Source organism: Amphiprion ocellaris, chromosome 23 (genome assembly GCF_022539595.1).
Source record: "Amphiprion ocellaris isolate individual 3 ecotype Okinawa chromosome 23, ASM2253959v1, whole genome shotgun sequence".
Lineage (NCBI taxonomy): Eukaryota > Metazoa > Chordata > Actinopteri > Pomacentridae > Amphiprion > Amphiprion ocellaris.
In genome coordinates, this window is record NC_072788.1 from 15774021 (window position 1) to 15794910 (window position 20890).

The following is a 20890-nucleotide window of genomic DNA, read 5'->3' on the forward strand; positions in this document are numbered from 1 at the left end:
TCAAGCATCAGATGCTTTTCAACTGAACAGAGACAGATGAACACGGCTGTAATGAGACTTATCTAAAATTGATAGAATTTCCTGTCTCTGAGAGATATGCTTTTTCATTTACTGTCTTCATCTCAGGGACGGAAGTGGTTTGTAATTGCTTTGTTCTCTCATTTAGTAGTGGTGAGGTTAAGTCAAGTTGCAGCCTTTTGCCAATGCTGGTTCCTTAATTTCACACATACATCCCTCCCATGTGCCCTCTCATCCAAACTTAGCATGGGCACACATCCAATCGAATGTCTCCTTTTTCATTTTCTGTACGGTGCCAAGTGCCAATTCTATAACTAACGCGTCAAGTCTTGTTTCAGTAAACTGATCCTGCATCAAAAATACAAAGAAAATGCTGCACCACCATTGACCACCATTGTGTTCCAAACGATAATGACAAGTATTTTTGATTAATTTTGAGGCTATGATTAATTATCACAAATATTTCAGTCTAAAAATATTGTTAGTGCACTTTAGCATGTGGATAAACAGAGTATTGCTTTAACTTCCATGTTGTGCTGCATGTACATATACACATCTACATCAAAATAGGATTTAAAAAAGGTTTCTCTTCACAAGAGGCTGAATGCTAGCAACAATATGCAGCTGTGCACAGAGAGGCCTCTAGTCTCCTCGCCCAAGGTAAAACCAAGTGAATTTACTGATATGGGCGGATTTATGAGAGTGGAAAGCACTTAAAATGACTGTATCACATTCAAGCATGTTTATGTACTTGTGGGAAGCAAAAATTGTGATCATGATCGATATTTGATAAGTGCTCAGAGCTGGGTAGCATATTTTTAACCTTTAAATTGGTTCTAGGCTTTATGCAAAGTTCAAAGATGTCAAGTTTTTACCCTATTCTATGATTTCTAACCATCTCCTGTTTGCATTCCTTGAGTATTCTGCTGTGTTTTCCATCATCTCTACAGGCCTTCTGAAATGCCACATACACTTGTTTCATTGTGTGTTACTGTCTAGTTGTTGTTTAGTGCTGTTGTGTTGGCCTTGGCTGCCATGTGGCTGGCTGTCTGGCCTGCCACTGTTGCCAACATGGAGCATCATTATTTGTTAGGCCTGCATAAAGGTTTTGGCATAACTTGGACTGACAGCTTCCACTAATAAGTTTGAGAAAGTGTTGTGTAGTTTATGGAGGGATGTCTTTAAACTTGTGGCTTAGATGTATTTATCTGTACATGTGTGTTTGTGCACGAGCCACTATCTGTGCGGTTGTTCAGATCTGGCCCTGTGTGTGTTTTGTGGCTCCTCTGAGACAGTTTGGCTCCTGGCCAGCTCAAACTGTCCATTGCTTGGAAGGCTGGAAGTAATGGGCTCGTTTTCCCAGTGGGACCGGACTGGGGCTGAATAAAAGCAAGAGTGGGGATGACTGGGGACGCTGTAGGAATGACAACAGCACACGACAGAGTCCAGCAGGAGCAGCGATTTGCCTGCTGTGCTGCTGTTAGGACTGTACTGTTTATATGTTGTCACCAGCTCAATGTTTGGGACCGTGATAACGAAGTCTCTTTAATTAGAAGCACTCAAGCATATATGTACAAATCCATTATGTTAGGTTTAGGCTACCTCAGATGAATCCTCAGGAGGACTCTGTTTAGAACTGCATGTTTATTAACCCTCTGAACCCCAAGCAGTTTCCTGTCACATTTTGCTAATTTTACACACTGCAAATCTATGGAAACAGCACAACCATGGCTAGAAGTAAAGGCAATTCGAAAAATGTCTTTAGAGCAGCATAACAAGGTGATTAGGCCATAAATCATAAAGGAGGTAAAAACTAAAGATGAATATTTGAATTATTTATTTAAAAAAATATTTAAAAACAAAGTTAAATCAAAGTGTACAACATTTTCCCATGTGCCCATATTGCTGTATATGATAGACAAATGGAAATTCTACATGCTATAGATATTTTTACTCCTTTACATTTTTAATATGTTTCCATCTCTAACTGTTCTATGTAGACACTGCCTGCAGTTCAGCCCAGGTTAGTAGACAAGTCTCTGAATTTATTGTCATGACTGTTGGTCGCAGCTGAGTCGCTGGTGGTTTTATGGTTACGCTGAGGAGCGCAGAATTTTTGTTGTTTGCAGAATGTGGTTCGTCAGTTAAACGGTTAATTTGCACAAATGTTGGAATGTGACAGTCAAGAAAATACCCAGATTTTAATCTTAGTTTTACTGATAGAACAGCTGTTGTAGATGTGTAGTTCAAGGGCCATCAGAAAGTTGATGATCCAACAATTCTTTATTTTCAGTTTCTGACTGATACATAGTGTAGTGTTGGTGATTTTTCAGATGCATTTCTTAATTTGTTTTTCTTTTGACGATAACGTGCCTTTTTAACCTGAGGTTAATTAACTATTTGTTTATTTGTTTAGTGTTTATAAATTACAACACTTATACTTGCTTTCCTACCTGACACATTGCAGTATTGTTTTACTAGGAGCAGTGTTTTAAAGCATCAAGCATGCGTTCTTGTAGTTCAACCAAGTGGAGTGCATTCTAATAAACACCTGGAGGGTGGGTGTGGTCACAACCCTGAAAGGCAGGTGGAGTCATGTTGGCACAAATTACCTGCAAGAGGTGCAGCCATGAGACAAAAAGCATCCTCCTCCTAGGATGACAAATATAATGTAGGGTACACCCTCATCTTAATATTCTTTGCTCAACTTCATTATTATAAGCTTGTCTAATAATGCCTGAATTTTCTTTGCGCTGCTGTTTTGTAACTTGCACACAGATCCCTCTAAAAGCTGCACCTACAAGTATGTGTTGACATTCAGGACATTTGGCATTAAGATGTATTTAAGCAAGCTTCTGTTGAGTGAATGCCAAAACTGTTGTCCACAAAACTGAACTGATCATCATTACTTTTATGCTATAAACTTTGCTTAATTTCATTTTACTGTGACAAATGTGCCATCTTGGCATGTTTCTTGTCTCTGTTTTGTTTGAAATACAATCACTAAATACAAACGTATTTTGTCTGTGTAGCAGCAATTACTTGATAGCCAGGGTAAAGTTTTTTAAAAATCAGTTTCATCTGCAAACTACCACACACAACTAACTATACTGTTGAACAACATGCTGTTATTACTAATCTGTTTGCTCCTGACACGTAGTAAGTGGACATGTGATCATTATGAAAACTTCTTCCAGCTGCCCTTCATCTCTGACCAAATATTTTTTTGTTCTCTGTAGATCCCTGTCTTATAGTGATGCCGCCATGCATGGGCGAGGCCGACCGCTTCAGTCTGGAGGCGCTGCGGCACATCCACAAACAACTGGATGACGACAATGATGGGGGAATAGAGGTCAACGAGAGTGTGGAGGTAAGCTTGGTGAACGTGGGTGTTAAGCTGTCACTGACACAGTATCTTGCTTGAGGTACCACGACAAAGCAGAGGAGTTAGAGTACCATTCAAGGAAAACCCTGTGGCCTTTAGGTTTAAGGTGTTGTTTCCAGTCTGCTGCCAGGACATCCTGAAGGGGACCTATATACCTTTAAAAATCCTTCTGGAGGAACACTGGCCCAATCCCAACCTCCACCCTCAGGCCTAAATACTAAACCCTCGCAGACTTTACTGACGTCACGGCTAGAGCTTGAGTGTGTGATTTCGTGAAGGCTCCAAATGGCATAAAAAGGAGGAATGGACACACAGTCATTACTGCAGGTTGCTTGGAAACGTCAAGACTCGTGTTTCATTCACAGTTTGATCAGCTGCTCAGTTGATCACTGCCTGTTTGTGACATTATAGTATTTGTATATTATAGAGCAAACTAGTAAAAGTCAGTAAAAGCCACGAACATCTGTAAATCCTGTTGGCTTTGATTGAAAGTACAAGCAACTCTACAAAAGTGCAATAAATGACCACAATAGCGAGTAGCCAGATGCTGTGCTTTATCGATAAACGTCCTAGTGGATTTCTCACCTGCACCATCCGTGCTTTTTTTGTGTACATTCTGTGGGGGGCAGGACAACCATCAGGTCCAAGTCTACATCAGAGCCGTCATGCACTTGATGATTGGACAGTGGAGCAGCCCGGAGCTTCCATGTGCTTAGCAGGAACATGCGTCAAAGCGTGTGAGGCTGTGAGTGTGGAGATTTTGATTAGGCCTTTTTTTTTTTGGTGTAACTGCTCACAACTCATGTCCACACTATAACATGTAATGAGGGTCATGCATTGCTTCATTTTAGCCCTCTAGACTGCAATACCAACTGACAAGTTTGCAAGGCATGTTATATTTTTAACAATTGGCAAAATTCTACTATTTATTTAGAGCCAGAAACTTTAAAAGCAGAAAGTGTCGCTGGATTTTCACCTTTCTAATGGTGTTTGCACTAATCACAAATGACTTTTGATTTTGTCTGTAAATCTGAGTAAATATAGTTAAAAAATACTTTATTGTACTCATCATGTTTAAAAATTTGCCAAAAATAAGTTATGTGTGCCAACCAATTTCTGTAAAACAAACAAAAAATATTCCTTGGCGCAACGATGACACCATTAGTCATGTCACAAAAATGAAGTGACTTTTCAGCTGAACTGGGATGAACTGCAGGACATGGCATATAGCAGACAAGTATGGAAACAAAAATAAGAACATATTATCTGTAGTGTTTAGAATCACCTTTTGTGGTATTCTGAAAGTGCTGTACATGTTGATCCCATGCTTTTCAGTATTTGTAAAATAGATAATCAGAGATGATCTACTTTTGTTTTCGGATTCATTGCACTGTCCTTTCTTTTAATGCCTCAAGTACATTTTGAGTTCTCTCTGTTTCTAGCCATTGTTGTACTGTTACCATAGAGGTGCACAATTGTATATTGCAGTAAAAAAAAAAATCCACAGTGAGTAAAAATGTAACGGAAGCAAAAAGTGCCTTAAACCTGCTTGCAGTTCATAGGCTTACAGGTAACAAGGAAAACGTTTGTGAGCCACTGGGGTAAAGGACTAAACCTTAAAGCCTAGCTGCACAAATAATTGGCCTCTTTATCTTTTAAGTAAACAGGAGAAAAGCTTTATTGCTGCTGAATAACAGATGTTATCGTTTTATTTCATGTTGTGGTTTCCATATAGTGAATCATTAATCAATGCCACAGGGTTCCTTGTGGTAATACTACTGCAGAAATCCAGTATTTTGTAGATTATTAGGTTGGCTAAACAAAACCGCTTGTAAACGGTTTAGGTGTTGACACAATAGTGCTGGCTTTTCACCTCTGACGGTGTATTGCCACATACAAGTAAATATTTAGTTTACAGTGCTAACAGTGTGTAACAGCCCACGGCAGTAGGTCAGACTGCTGCAGCTGCCCTAAAAGTTAGATCATTTTAATATTTGCAGTTACTCATCAGAGGAGGCAGCCAAGTCAGCATTCCTAACATAGTAACACATCATCAAAGACACACAAATCATTAATTACATTTTTTTCAGACATTATGCTCTAATTAATAGCATTAAACACTGAAAATGTTAATATTTGTAGTTTATATAGAGATTTTGTGCCTTTTTAAGTTAAACTACAAGCATTTTTATAGCCATAAAGATGAAATTTTTACTTGTGAGATATTACCGACGAAGAGATGGTAGTAACACAGGTAAGGTGTGTGTGTGTGTGTGTCTGTCTGTCTGTGTGTGAGTGTGTGTGTGTTGAGAAAGAAGTAACTAACCGGGTACAACTGACATCTGAGAGCACTCTGACCTGCCTTGCCCTGTGTGTCTTTTGGTAATCAATGACCTCTTACATTCAAAAGAAACCACTCGGGACCACGATCACATTTATGTTTGTGTGTGTGTTGGCTGGAGTCATTTTTAACTGGCTGGAAGCGCTGGTGTGAGCAACAGTTATACCCTGCAGCCCTGCGGTGGCGCCTCACTAAAGTATGAGCACTGTCTGAAGAAGCCTGAGGGCCGCAGTGTTAGAACTGGACCCCGGCCCGCATCAAGAGGATGTATGTCTGCGCATGGATCACTGATACCGACATTTACAGTACAGCAGCGTGTTACAAAATACGCTTTTGCCGGTCTTCACCCTTTGTCTTTATAAGGGCAGGGAGTCGTGTCTGCTGCTTTCCAGCAGAAAGCTTGAGTTGTTTTTGGCCGATGCTCATGACTGAGGCTTTTCAAGCCTCTTCTCCGGGCTCAGAATTTCATGATGGATACGCATTTCACCAAATGAACGGCTGTCTATCAGTTGACCTTATGAAAGATACACATTGTTGTATAAACAGGAGACTGATTGGGAATAAGTCATGTTTCTTTTGTGACAGCTGATGCAGGACAACTGAGAACACACTAGCATGTGAGCTTAAATCTAATTTCTCAGACATTATTTTCTAAGCTTCATGACCTAAGACAAAATAACAGATGAACACGATGCTTCCAAATTTCATTCATGGTAGAGTTTAGGAAAGAAGTGTTTTTTTTATAGCAGCCGTAAAGGGATGGGTCTTTTTCTGTATTATTGCCAAGGGAATTGAAGTGAACTTTTGCAAAACCAAATAAAAGGGAATGTGAGTTAGGATCGTTTCAAATCAGAACTGCTTCAGAGCCAAAAAGAAGAAGAAAAAGAAGAAGGTGGTACAGGCCACCTAATGCATGCTGTATTTAATAGAGTAGATGAAGCAAGAGGCAAAACCAGCTGTTTGCCAACTACTAAAAAGCCTTCATTATGAAGAAGAAACAAAACTTTAGTCATCTATATGAGCAAATAGATTAAAGTCTCCAGGAATTGTTTTAATAGGGAAATTTGTAATCATTACTTAATGTCAGCTATTATTAAACCCTACTGTCCAGAGGCAAAGACAACAAAAAAAGCAGAGACAGTTTTATCAGTTATTTGTGTAAAATGTTCACTGTCACAAATTACTCAGAAAAAAATGTTTCTATCATCCATTATGCAACTCCTTCCCTTTAACTTTTTCTAGTTCAGTTCTTCAAAATGTGCATAAATGTGTGTGGCAAAAACAGAACTGTGAAGAAAGACCTTGCTTGCTGAATTTATGTTGCCCTGACACCACCCAGTGTCCTTGGGGGTTTTAAACTCAGCACCAACACAGGACCTGTGCAGCACCTCGGTGGAGTCTTTAGCAAATCAGATGTCATCTTGGACCAACCAAGTGCTCAGTGAATTCTTAAAGTCTACTCTAAAACATACAGGCTGCTGCTGTAGAGACGCTACAGTTGGGATAAAGTGCATTCTGTGGTTGGATGTTGTGGTTTGCATTGCTGTGGCAGTCAGCAAAGCTACCAATGCTTGACAGGTTATATTGACTAAAATATGAATATAGCAGTTGGCCCTAATGTAATATTGTAATCAATATTTCAGGAGTGAGGGCTGGTTTAGTGTGCGTGGGGCTGAGGCTGGTGATTTGATCCCCTCTTCTATGTTGTGGGAGAAAAAATTGTCACATTGAACCGCGTTTAACACCAGTTTCATTACAATCCCGGCTCTTCCTGGCAGTGATGAGTTGAAATGAGTGACACGGTTATGAGTAAGGGTCACGAGTGTCAGCCAGCATCTCTTCTTATGGGAATAAGGCGACATCACCCCCTCACCCCCCGTGCCACCTGGCTGAAACCCTAACCCTGTGACATGTCCTACTTTTCCTGCCCCGCTACCTTTATCCCCAAATTTGAGAAGATGACTAACACAAGAGACGGACATATTTGCAATGTTGGAGCTGTAGTCAGGATATGTTTATCATGACATGCATTTCACAGATTCTAATGCTGGTGGTAAAGATGACATTAGGGCTTATCAGGGAGCCAGTGGAGATATATGGTTTCCTATTTTCAGGGGATCATACACCAATGAAAACATAATTACGTATGTTCTGTCATTTTTCTGCCTTAAATCTCCCTGAAACCGACATTCTGCAGCTTTGACATTGTACACAGTCTTCATATGCTCCACCAAAACTCCTAACAAGGAAAAAACTGTTTCTGCAGCATCTTTGTTCAGTCTTTAGACTGACTTACTTTGTTTCAGAGTCTAGTGACCTTGCAAACATCCTCATCTCACTGAGGTACGAGGCTGCAAACTATGTAGTTTCACACGTATTTTGTAGTTGGTGTGGTATGTTGATTTTCAAGTAATACTAGAACCAGACATCGGCATGTTGTGCTATTATGACTCCCATTGTTAGGGTGTTAACTTGAAGGCCTGAACACTCTCTGCTGACCTTTCAAAAGCTAAATATTTTCCTTGTCATAGTGCAACTTACTTTAGCTATCATGATCAATTTGTTACTGCAATCTAAATCTGAAACGCAGCTTACAGTAAAAGAATAGAAGGTGGCCTTATCAGCAACTTAAAATCTATCTGCCTGGCGGGACCAAAATGTGGAATTAGTTTGCTTTTAAAGTTCCTCTGTAACTTAACAACCACTGTTGCCATGTTGGAGGGAAATGAGTCCACACAGACATGAACACCAACCCACGTTTTACAAGTTACATCACTGCATGACAGAAAATGACATAAAATTTACAGGTTTCAGAGCCCTTGTCATAGGTCACTGCCTCTTTGCTCACCACAGCAGAGCAGAAGGATTTGCGTTATGTTTCATCATGTTCATAATTGACCAGAACAAATTATACATGTATGCGGGTTCAAATTTAAATCGGCTTTTTAGAAGTGCACTGCTTTAGTAAGTCAACAGTGAATGGAGTGTAGCCGCTCTTCTCTGTCTTGTCGTGTAGATTCATTCTGACCATCAGATCTTTCCACACATTTAACTCTCTGATTACCAAAACCTGCCAGTGGGTTTGCATCTTCAAAAAAATGTTAAAAAATCTAAATTGCACAATTTCTCACAGCCAGAAACTCTGAAAACAAAAAAGAATCATCTGACTTATGTGATATTTATCATATGTTTCATTTAAAACTTTGCCATATGCATGTTGCCATATGTTTGCTCCAACCACATTCTGTACAAATAAATAAATAAAATGAAAATCTATGCAATGAGATAGTTATTAGTGACACAGCTGTGACTAACAGTCACATGACAAAAATTCAGGGACTTTTGGCCGAAGTAGGCTGAACTGCAGACTGCTTATTTAGTGCAAAAAGGAGACAAATATGGAAACAAATAGTAAATGTAAGTCTTAAAATATTTATCGTATGTAGAATCTGTCAATTTTTGTAAAATAAATAAAGAAATAAAATGTTCTAAAGTGTGATAGAAGCAAATAATGCCCAAAAACAGATTGGTGTTCAGAGGGTTAATTGTAAAGTATCCTTTAACATGTTTATTTAAACACAGTAGAGGCAAACCAGTGGTTTTTAGGGGTGCGATCAATTATTAGTAATCAAGGAGACTGATAACTGATATTGGGAACCGATATACATTTACAGTAAAAATGAAGCTCCTAGTGTTAAAATTTATAATAACACAAATTTACACACTTTATTTTGCAATACATTAGAGCAAAAGCAATGCAATTTTTAATTAATTCATTTTTATCAGTTAAAAAATGAAAGAAAAGCTAATTGTTGGAATATCTGATCCAATAATCAATTGACCACTGAAACATTTAGTTGGGGAGTAATGTATGTAATACATGGAATGGAGTGAAGTAATTACAATATAAAAAATGTATGCATATTCCAGTAAAGTCAGAGAAAAAAGATACCATCAGATTACCAAAACACTTGTAAAAATAGGGATTATTAGCATAATAAAATCTCCCCCAAAAAAGATTCTACCATGACATTCACATTACAGAATACTTTTAAATAGAGTACTGTTTTATTTATAGTTCTTTTACTTTGTCTTTATTTGCATATTGGTACAGAGGTACTGGAAATTTAACAGAACCTAATTCAGACACCTTACTTTAACATTAAAATTCTACGATTAGGTCACTGTCTGCATTTTTTAACAGATAACTATTAATTGTGACAGAATACGTTTTTAAAGTAACCAAACCCAAACTGGCTTAAACATGCTGACAGTTCCCGTAGAGTGATGAAGCAGTGAGAGCAAACAGGGAAACGTTGAGGCCAACAATACGTTTCTCAGTTCCCTTTGCAACCGCAGCCTTCACCGTCACGTCACATCACATCACATCACTCATCAGTCAGGATGCTGAACAAGAAAAGCTTTGGCTGCTTTTGAAGCTCATATTTGGAGTTGTAGCAGACCACAAATAGCTCTTGGGAGGCAGACTGTAAGATTTTTGTCAGAATCAGTTGATATGATGAGGGGAAAAGGTCAGGCAGTGCTGTTGTTGCACAGTGCAGTTTAACCAGATTTGCCACACACTCGTGGATATATAATGTAATAGAATTCATGTGAAATAACATTTTTGTTTTATCCGAGCTCACAAAGCTCTCAGAAAGTGGCAGATTTAGCTATGAGAGAGGCTGGCGTTCAATCAGACCATCAAAACTATCTCTTCTCCGTGTCTCTTCAGTCTAAATATATACCAACCAGAAACTTGGACCTCATGCAAGTATAATTTCAAAGTAATCACTTTTCTTTTTCTTTGCTGTCTTCCGAGAGGATCTGAATTTGACTACCGTGGAAGAATGTTATCAGGAATCCAACCCAGTTAATCATAATCCTGTCTGTGATTACTGCGACTCTGGGTGTTGTCAGGGGGTTTGAGTGACGTTCGGCGGTCTGTTGCTGAGCCCAGTCAGTGGGAACGGCAGGTGCATGTCCTCGCCTTGGGGTGCTGGGCTGCGTGCTGCCCGTCTGCCAAGGAGACGTTCGGCTGGATCGTGTTGCATCACTTTGAAATCACTTGAACCCAACCCACGTCACAGCAGGGGGCGACGGTTCTGCTGCTGTGTGTGGATGTGGCCTTTATTAGTTCTTGAGAGGCTATGCATAACAGCTTAGTGGAAAAAATGAGGCTAGCATGTGAGTTCTACATCTGTACAAGCACACTGTATATACGTCTCACTGGTGTTTGGGCTGGTATGAACAGAAGAAACTCGAGGAGGCTTGTGGAGCATCTAAGCTACGGTATATCTATAAAAAGAAGGTTCTTCAAAGTGTTTGTTGACTTGTCTGGGAATGTTCTAGAGGGAACTTTCAGCTGAGATTTTATTTATAACCTAAACCTTTGAATTTACACAAAGAACTTGTACATTTAATGATTAGTTAAAGCAAAAATTAGGTCATGTATCTGCTTCTACAAGATGAAGGCTGGAGTGGCAGTACCTGGTTGGTGGTTGCCAAGAAATGGTTGCTGATTTTAAATCTCCTTAAAACCACACCTTACCTTCTTTAACCTTCTGTCTGTGCATGGATTAGACAATAAAAGAAAGTGAAGCGGAGTTTGGGACTGACTGTGAACACTTTGAGGAATGATTGCTCTGGATAATGCCTGGTTCTAATATACACTTTTGGTGCAGCTTGGACACATCATCAGTGATGACTCCTGGGTTCACTGGGTGTTTCAGGTCTCACAACATCAGACACTCTCGCCCAGACGACCCAGCCGGGGTGATCAAGTCCCGGCTTGTGTCTAAGTAGCATGCGTGGTCCACGGATCTCCCCGCTTGATCCACAGCCATTGGGACGCCTTTTGTGCAGCGTCAGTGATGTTTCTGATGGCTTTTCTGTTGTGCAGTCCCTTCACTCCCAGCATCTTGAGTGCCCTGATGAGAGACTGGCCGACCAATCCCCTGCACCCTGCCTCAATGGGGTTCCATCGGGTCCTCCACCCCCTGCTTCGGCATTCACCTGCCAGCTCCTCGTATTGGCCCTCTTCCTCTCAAAGGCCACCCAGTTGAGTCAAAGAGGACCAAAGTCCTTACAAAGAAATGTTATATGTAGGTAAATAATTAAAACAATGCTTTTTTTTTTTTTTTTAACAATAGTATGAAGGTGGATCCTTGGTGTGATGATAGAGGAGGATGTTGACAGTGAGGGCAAACTGTTTCACAGCCTGGGAGGCTGCAATGGAAAAACTTTGGTCACCTTTGGATTCTGACTTGGAGGAAGGAACAGTAAATTATCAGAGGCTGTAGGATAAGTGCTGAGGAGATCAGAGATGTAGGATGGAGGTTGGCCAGTACATGGACGATGTGGTAGCTCCTCTTAGTAGCAGTGAGGCCAGACACAAAGGACTGTCTGACTCCCACATAAAGGGTGTTTCAGGAACAGAGACGTGAGGTACTAAAACCGTCTCTAGATCTCCAAAAGAATGCGTTGGACCTCATGTGAAAAAAAGCTACTTCCTAAGCTAAAAGTACAGACCTCTACTGCTCTGACTCTACCTCGATAAAACCCTGAGATCATGTCACACAATCTCTGCAGTTTAATGTTTTTACCAGCAGAGCACACTGTGATGCAAAGACACCCACTTTGATCTTGGGCAAAGTAACAAGCCTCAATGTGCCCATTAGGTTAAAAAAAAAAAAAAAAGGAAAATATTTTATCATGTGAGTGATGGTTTCACAATTGAGACTGCCCAGCTGTCATGTGTGATAAATCAGCTGTGCTCCCAGTAGTTCACGTCTTAATAAATCATAGCCGAACGCACCATACCTTTATGCCAAATTCACGACATATTAATAACAATAAATCAAATTCATTATCTTCTTTCTGCAGTCTACCGTAACTAATGGCTTTGATTAATGCTTAGGTATGTTGTTGAGTAAAAATATCATCACTTAAGGTTATGGTGATAGATAAGCGATGCATGTAATAAAGTTGAGTAAATTAGATGAGCAGATGTGGACAGATGGACTGATACAGTAGATATCAGGGGTGAATAGAGTCACGCCTGGTGGAGGGAGGGAGAGAGAGCAGAGGCTCATGGGAAGAAACTCAGCCCCCGATGTGGATTATGATAGAAACAAATATGTCTTTGTTTGCGACTGTGCGTGTGTGTGCGTGTGTGTGTGCGTGTGTATACAGATCATGTGGGTGTGTTATTGTCTTTTCAGGACTCAATGTTGATCCTCAGGGAGAGTTTTCAGACTCTCTCTCCTATCATTCTGTCATATTGGAAACACAAAAACTTTTTATTTATTTATTTTTGCAGAAATAGTTGCTCTCCTTTCAAAAGTCAACAGGTTCCACTGCAGGGCTGCAAGATGTATCGTTTCAGCATCAACAATTCAGATGTTTGCAGTAGTCACATCACCAGAAGTATAATCTGAAGTTAAACAAATTAACTGAAACATGCTACTTTTTTTGCTGCTTGATATAAACAGAAAACTCACGCGAATCTCATTTTCCGTGGCTAATCTACACGAGGGCTCTGTCTGATAGAACATAACATACTCTGATTGAAGAGGTTTTCTCCTCTTTGATAACAAGTTTTATAACAACTTGTTTTCAGTTTGATAAAAGACAGTTTGAAAACAAACAGGCTCCACTTGTGAACAGTGAAATGAACGAGGAGCCGCAGAGAAACACTGAAAAAGGACGATTTGGTTGCAGAAAATGATTTGGCCAAAATCATGATCTTGATGTTGGACTTTCACAATTTATAAAACAAAAAAAGTGCTCAGAGAGTGCAGTACTCGGCCAAGGCTGCTCAATTGTGCATCCTTTCCGACGGACGAAGTCTTTAATAGAAAATGACCTTGCGCTGAGCACAGGCGTGTGTTATGCATATGTACGTTATATATGGATACCAAATAGCGTGACCTAAATATGGTTGCGGGGGGGAATTGATGGGGCTCGGAAACACTCCCAATATTTAGTCATTTGTTCCTAGTATCATTTCTGAAAGAAAAGTCCCTATAAATCTGCAGCGGTTGATTTGTAGTTGGATTGTAATCATGTGATCGTCAGCAGGCAGCTGACGTAGTGTTCACTTGCAGTCATAGTTACAGTTGTGCTGCTGTCTCTCAATGATAGACATCTTTAACAATTATGTGGATCCAGACTATAAGCTGCATCACTGCCAAAATATAATCAGTTGGTCTTTGTGTCATTTTTGACCTTCCATGAAAATTTCATCCGTTTTCGTCTGTTTTTAAATAATGTTGCGAACAGACAGACAGACGGACAAACGCACGCCGATCATCACATAGCTCTGCCGCATTGCTTGGCGGAGTAATAAACACGACCATCTGTGATCTTGACTCATAAAACGCTCTGCGTATAGAAAACAGATGATGTAGATAAAATCACTTGATTTCAGCTTGGATAAATGTAACATCACAATGTCTGATTTCACTCTTTTCTAAGTAGTTGTTTGGTCACCGCCCCAGGGCCACATTCTTAAATACCAGAGGATCGATAAGCTCCGACATGAACAGTTCTGCACCGCTGCTTCAGAAAGTAAGAAGATACCTTTATCTCATCTCATCTCGCTCTCCAAATCCAGAACAGCGTTTTCACACACCCACACCTGGTATCTGTGGGGCGGAGCAGCAACACACAGGTGAAACACCCAGTAGTCTGATTAAACTTCACTACAGTTGATGTAGAAAATGTTTGTTGGAACAAACGTAAAAATGTTGGAGCAGAAATGCAACCAATCTTTCATCATTCAGCAAAAGTTCATCACAGAGAAACGCTCAGTTTGTCCCTCACTAACCTGGTATGTTATGTTTGCTAGTAGCGCTGAGTTAACTAAACGATACGAATGCAGGCTGATGATTACAAGTAAGTATTCCTCAGCAGTTTGTTTAACTGTAGCTATGTTCATAAATTTAATCTGAAACTCAGAGCATCTTTTAGTTCTGATTTAATGGATCTCATTTTAATGAAATACATTGCATTATTTTGTGAGTAAAACATGTGACACTGACCACAGTGCTCTGATCATTCCCATCAACACAACATTAGTGTTTAATTTATATAGAGTAGGGCCCGACCGATTCATCGCCAGCCGATTAAATCTGCCGATTATAGCCCTTTTCAAAATAATCATCATCGGCCGGAGTTTTGCCAATTAAACGCTGATGTATTCGTAATTTCTCAAAAAACAGTAAATTCTGTTAAGTGTCGGAGTCGTGCAGAATGATGTCCTTGCGCTGTTTGTCCAATAAATGGAGCTCTGACTCAGTAACGTACAGGAGTAAGCTACAGCCAGGCAACATTATACGAGGGGGCTGAGCCGACAGAGAGGGTTATATCGACCTAGTGAAATCAACAATGACTCAACATGTCTCCCGTTTCAGTTGAACTCTCTTTGTCATGATGAGTGAGGCCTGCTGCATTGAGTTGGTCATGCTTTTCATTTACATTGCATTACTAAAGTTGTGCTAACTTAGCTTTAGCTATTCCCTGTCTGTTTATGTTAGCAATAACATTGCTGCAGTTATGCAAACCTAGCACAGCGTTAGCTAAAAGTTAAAATGATGAACATTACTGTCTGTCTTCAGCAACCGTCATGACGTCACTCTTAGTTTTACTGTCAGAAAATAATAAACGTGACCCAGGCTGGAACAGCAACTCATTGTGTGTTGTTGTGGAGGAACATTAGTGTCGGACTATTTATGATCATTATATATTTAAAATGCAACTCTGTCAAAGATGACATGTTTTACATCTGAGAAAGGCGTCTCTGGTTTTTATTTTGGTTCATATGAGTCCTGACTTCATGGCAAAGAAAATAATGGAGCAGAGAAAATGTGATTTAATGTTGAAGGGCATCAGAGGGCTGTATAAATAATGTTTTAGAAGTAACTTCAATCATGCTTTGTTGCATGTTTTTGTACTTGAAAATTCCTCTCTGTTGTAAAGTTGAACAAATACTAAAGGACAAAGTATTGTAAAACAGTCAAATGTTCTGCCTGTAATTCATATCTTTGTTGTTGTAAGTGTTCATGGACCAAAAAAGAAGTTATTTTATTTATTATATATTTTTTAAATTAATCGACCGATTAATCGGTTTTTGGAATTTTTTTCTGCAAAATATCGGAATCGGCATCGTGCTGAAAAAATCCTTATTGGTCGGGCACTAATATACAGTAACGTATGAGAAAATGAAGTAGTCGTTATTCTGTTCTTAAGTTTTTAAATTAATTTTTTGTTCTTTTTAAAACAAAACAAACAAAAGCAATCAAAAAGTACCAATAAGAATACCGTTAAAGCACCCGCAGTATCGGTAAAATTAGTTGTCCTGTAAGATCTTAACAATACTCATCGTTAGTCACACACCTGTTATAATCTGTTAAATCATTTATTTATAAGTGGTGAACTCAACATTGATCAAAATAATCAGGATCAAAAAACTTAACATTGTTTTTTTATTTTCTGTTTTCTCCCCTAAAAAATCACCCTAGTGATTCTACAATGACTATTTCTTTACAAATAGTTATATAGCTTCTTTAAATGTTTGTGTTTTTTCATGTTGCAGTACATGTAGCAGAAAACTGAAACAGTAATGTCAGTTTTTCCTAATATCGTGCAGCTTATCACTCGCTCAACTCCTAAACACTGAAGCCACAATGACAGACCTTTATGTATGTGGCTCTCTGTTTGCTTTCTGTAGCTCGATAAAGAACTGAAAAGCTGCCTTTCAACCTATGCAAAGTGGCTCTGCTGATCTGCCCACAAGTACTTTAATGATGCAGCTCTACAAACAATTGCAGTTACTTTTAATAGCGTGATTGAGCAGCTTTCTGAGTAATGTTGCAGATATATCACTCTGAACAAGTACCGTCTCTATTGTCCAGAATGTCTTAAGTAAATTGCTTAGATGTAGAATTTTAAACAAAAGAAGCAGCGGTGAAATAATAATCAACACGTCTGAACTTCAAATGAACCCAGGCCATAAAGAGAAGTTACCAGAAAGAATGTCAGCCCATTCATCAGTCTTTTTCTGTTCTTGTTCTGGCAAATGTCCTTAAATTCTGCATCTCTGCCAGCAGGACTTTTTTTCATGAAGTGCAATGGGCATTAAAGGCTTTGCAAGACATTTGTTTGGAGTGGTATTGCGCACATCGTGGTTCCTTCAGTGACTCAGCAGGCAGTTGGTTCCTTTAGTGGGTGCCTGGTGTTACGTCAGCGAGAAAACAAATTTGCATTTGTATTGTGAAAGGGGAAGGTGAAGAAAAAGAAAGAGCACCACGCAGAGGTTTGAGACCTCAGAGGATCCTGTTCAGTACTGACGTGGTGAAAGAGCTTTTCAGACCCAAATGGGAGTCATAGAAGAACACGTTTGACAAGTGTCAATGCAGACTGGAAGTGAAATACTGTCCTCTAGGATTATTGTACCCTCGCATTGCGCAGGATGTCCTCAAAGTAACCGTGGAGGATGTTTTGGCAGCCTGTCATTCTGCCTGTCAGAATATGCTTCTTTATCTTCTCTAACTTTTCCCAGAGGGCTGAACTCAGTGGATCACTTGGGTTAGGTGTGGGAGTATGCAATTTAAGCAATAAAAATGTAAAAAAGGAAACTAAATATAGGCTCATTTTAAAAGACATGCCTTATTTCCTATATTGTGTTTTTAAGTTTTCTCCTTCATATAGCGTAAGTGTTTCTTAGTTGATTAATTGATGTAATAATTGGTACAATACTCAGTTACTAAAGTAGTTGACAACTGCAGCCTTATACATAAATACTGATGCTATAGTCAAAGTGTTACAGTTGGACCACACTAGCTGAACACTTTCTAAAGTATGTCCCCAGCCACAGTTCTGTGTTTGACCCATTCATTGACCACCTGTGCTGACTTTTCTTTACTCCACCAGACTTAATAAAGCATTTTCTGGCAGAGAGCCCTGAATATGATCGTCTCCCACTAGTGAAGTAAATCCACAAATTAAGTTTTGAAAAAAAAAAAGACAGGAAAAAAATGTTTAAAAAAATCCTCAGAATAGATCTTTCAGCTTCTGACATATTGTTGTTCAAAGAAAGCCTCTATTTTTTTTTAATGAGCTTGGAAATTACTTGATATGTCATTTCAAAAATTCACAGATTCCATTTTGAATATCCAAAGTTTCTGAGTTTCAAGTGAATCCGAGATGGTTAAACAGAAGCCCCCTGATGATTAGAGATGGAATAACCCATCAGCAGGTCCACACCTCAAACTTAACCGAGTATTAGACAACTTTAAACCTGGGTGCCGAGCACTGTAGTTTGACCTTCCAGGCCTGCTGTGTTTTGCGTCCCATTGTCTTTACTGTCCTTTTATTCCAGCATTCGTTCTGCGTTCACAAATACATAGGTGCAAATAGTTTGTGCCAGACGTGAATCTCACCGAGGGTTTTTTTCTTTCTCTGACAGGAGAAATGGCTTTTGTAGCAGACATCCTCTCAACACCAGACTACCATTATGTGTTCAATGTCAAACTCCCAGCAGTCCTTCAGGCTCTCTGAGCACACAACAGAAATGTGTGAAAGTGCTGGTGGATTTTGATCCTGAGTCTACTATACGTCTGTGTCAGATTGTTCAGGATGTGACTTAAAATGAATGCTTTCAGGTTGATTTCAAAGGAATTTGGTGCAGTCAGGCATTGATGATAACATCTGTCTTACTGCGAACACATGGTGTTTCTCAAGCTGTGTTAAAATCTTTTTTTTTTTAACCTTTATCAGACATTGATCTGTATCTATGATTCATAAGTGTGTAAGATGCCACAACAGCTGTACATGCAAAATTCACATCATTTTGTCAGTGCTGCTGATGAGTTTTTCTTCCAGCAGCCTTTTCATGCTTCCTGCTCCAGAGTCAGCAGGAGGCTGAGTTTTTGGCACTTTTTATTTGCAGAACCTGCCAGCACTTCATGCAGCACACTGAGCTCCCCACTGATCACACCTCAGAGAAAACTCAGGAACTTTTAATTCCTAAGTCGATTTACACTTTCGCTTAGGCTTCTTTACTAGTAATTCTGCTAACTAAGCTTCTCTTTATTGGTCTCTTAGTGGCACTTATCAGCATGTAGTTTCAGCTTGGCTACGTAATATTCTTGTCATGCAAACACAAAAAACATGCAACTGAGACATTTTTAGAAGTTGATTGGACCAGTAGTTTAGGCTTCCAAAATGTTCAGTTAGGTGGACAGGTTTTTTTTGTTGTTGTAAGGTTTCAATTCAGGATTTTACTCAGATTCTTCCTGGCCTTAGCAGATAGAATCACACCCCTCCAATCTTGGCCTTTCTCCAGCGAACTGATTTATTGATTGGTCTCCTTTTATTAATTGATCATTTTTAAAGCTTGTCTGGGTCTGGCTACAGCTTTAAAGCATATATGTTGACTCCATATGAGCTCGCTTGCAACCTTAGATCCTCATTTTCTGATTGTTCCTAAACTGAGGTTTAAATCTCAATATGCTACAGAAAGTCTAGAAGCATGTAAATGTTTGATTCATTGTATAGAGAAAGATTTAATGTGAGTTACACAGTGACCGGTGGATTCATGTCCGATGTGAAGTTCATGTGGGTACAGCTGACCTTGATTTAAAAAAAAAAAGAAATGATTTCATTTATTCTACATAGAATTTACAAAGAACTACCATCTTGGACCCATAGTGTGAGAATATAATACAAAAAATATGCACAAAGTAAACAAACATTGGAACAAACTGCCTGAAAAGATAAGACTCACAGAATCCAGTGGGTTTTTCAAAAGAACATTTTATTGGGATTATTATTAATTAATTTTTAAAAACTGCGGTACATGTTTAAAAACTTTAGATTAAATAAAACTGTAAATTTTGACCAAGCGCTCCCAAACCGCATTTTCAAATCATTGTAGTAGCTTGCTTTAGCCTTAAATGTATCCGTTGAGTTCCATTCTAAACAGGCTGCATGCTGTTCTGCTAGCTAACAGACAGTAGATAACCACATCATGTTGCTAAATTAGATTATTTTATGAATTATAGGAGCTCACAAAAAGGTTTTACTGACATACAGTTCAATGAATTACAAACCTAAATGTCACTTTATTGGCTCTCCTGCACTCACTTCCTACATATGAAGTGAAAACTCAGCTAAATCAAATGATAATAGTTTAGTATGGGAAAACACTGACCAGACACAAAATGGTTTAAACAAGCTTTCTGTGTTCCAGCGCAAGCTCACAGAATAGCTCTCTGCACAGTACAGTGCTGCACTGCAGTACTATCAAAGGCTGATTAGTGATCAGAAACAGGTAGGATGTATGAAGTTTTTAGTTTATGCCAAGGCCACACACACATGCATAGAACTCCAAGATGAATGCTTTGAGGTGTCTGGTAGTCGGCCATGAGCCTTGTTAATGCTGCCGGTGTTCTTTGGTGGGCTTGTTTGCTATGGTTTTCTCTGCAGGGGCATTTAGTTCTAAGCTGCCAAAGCAGGACGGCCGGAAACTGAAAGCTCACACACTCACACACTCACACACTCACACACACTCACACACACCACACACACACACACACACACACACACACACACACACACACACACACACACACACACACACACACAGGTGGAAGTGGTGCCTCTGCCATGGGTCTCTTTTCAAAGTCCCTAAAAGGAAGAAAGCAGAACAAAAAGAAAATGTGTGTGTGTGTGATTCAAAGCCAGACTTTTAGGCAAAGCCAGCTCTCTACATCTCTCTCTGTCAAAACCACACATGGACATACACAGACAAGCACAGCCATCTGTAGCTGCTCCAGAGTTCTCAGTGAAAAAGAAGAACTTCACACATGAAAACTAACACTAAATATATTTGTTGTGATGTGTTTCTGAAAAGTCTTGGAAACTCAATTCTGTCTCTTTTCTTTTGGCAGTTTATAATAGAAGACATGAAGCAGCAGCAAACCAACAAACACAGCAACCTGCACCGTGAAGACCAGCACATCACTGTGGAGGAGCTGTGGAAGGGCTGGAAAACCTGTGAAGGTAAAACAAACAAGCTAACTGTGTCTACAACAAGGACACAAACACACACACTCTCACTCTTGTAGAAAGTTGGTGGTACT

General features: G+C 39.4%; 1 protein-coding gene across 1 annotated transcript in view; it reads left to right on the forward strand.

The window, feature by feature from the left end:
• Nucleotides 1–20890, forward strand: part of stim2b (stromal interaction molecule 2b) — a 41524-nt gene extending 20634 nt beyond the window's left edge. The window contains exons 2-3 of the mRNA XM_055007470.1: nucleotides 3258–3388; nucleotides 20699–20890. Coding sequence (XP_054863445.1) covers nucleotides 3258–3388; nucleotides 20699–20875 — 308 coding nt within the window. The 3' untranslated portion in view covers nucleotides 20876–20890. The remainder of the gene's footprint in view (nucleotides 1–3257; nucleotides 3389–20698) is intronic.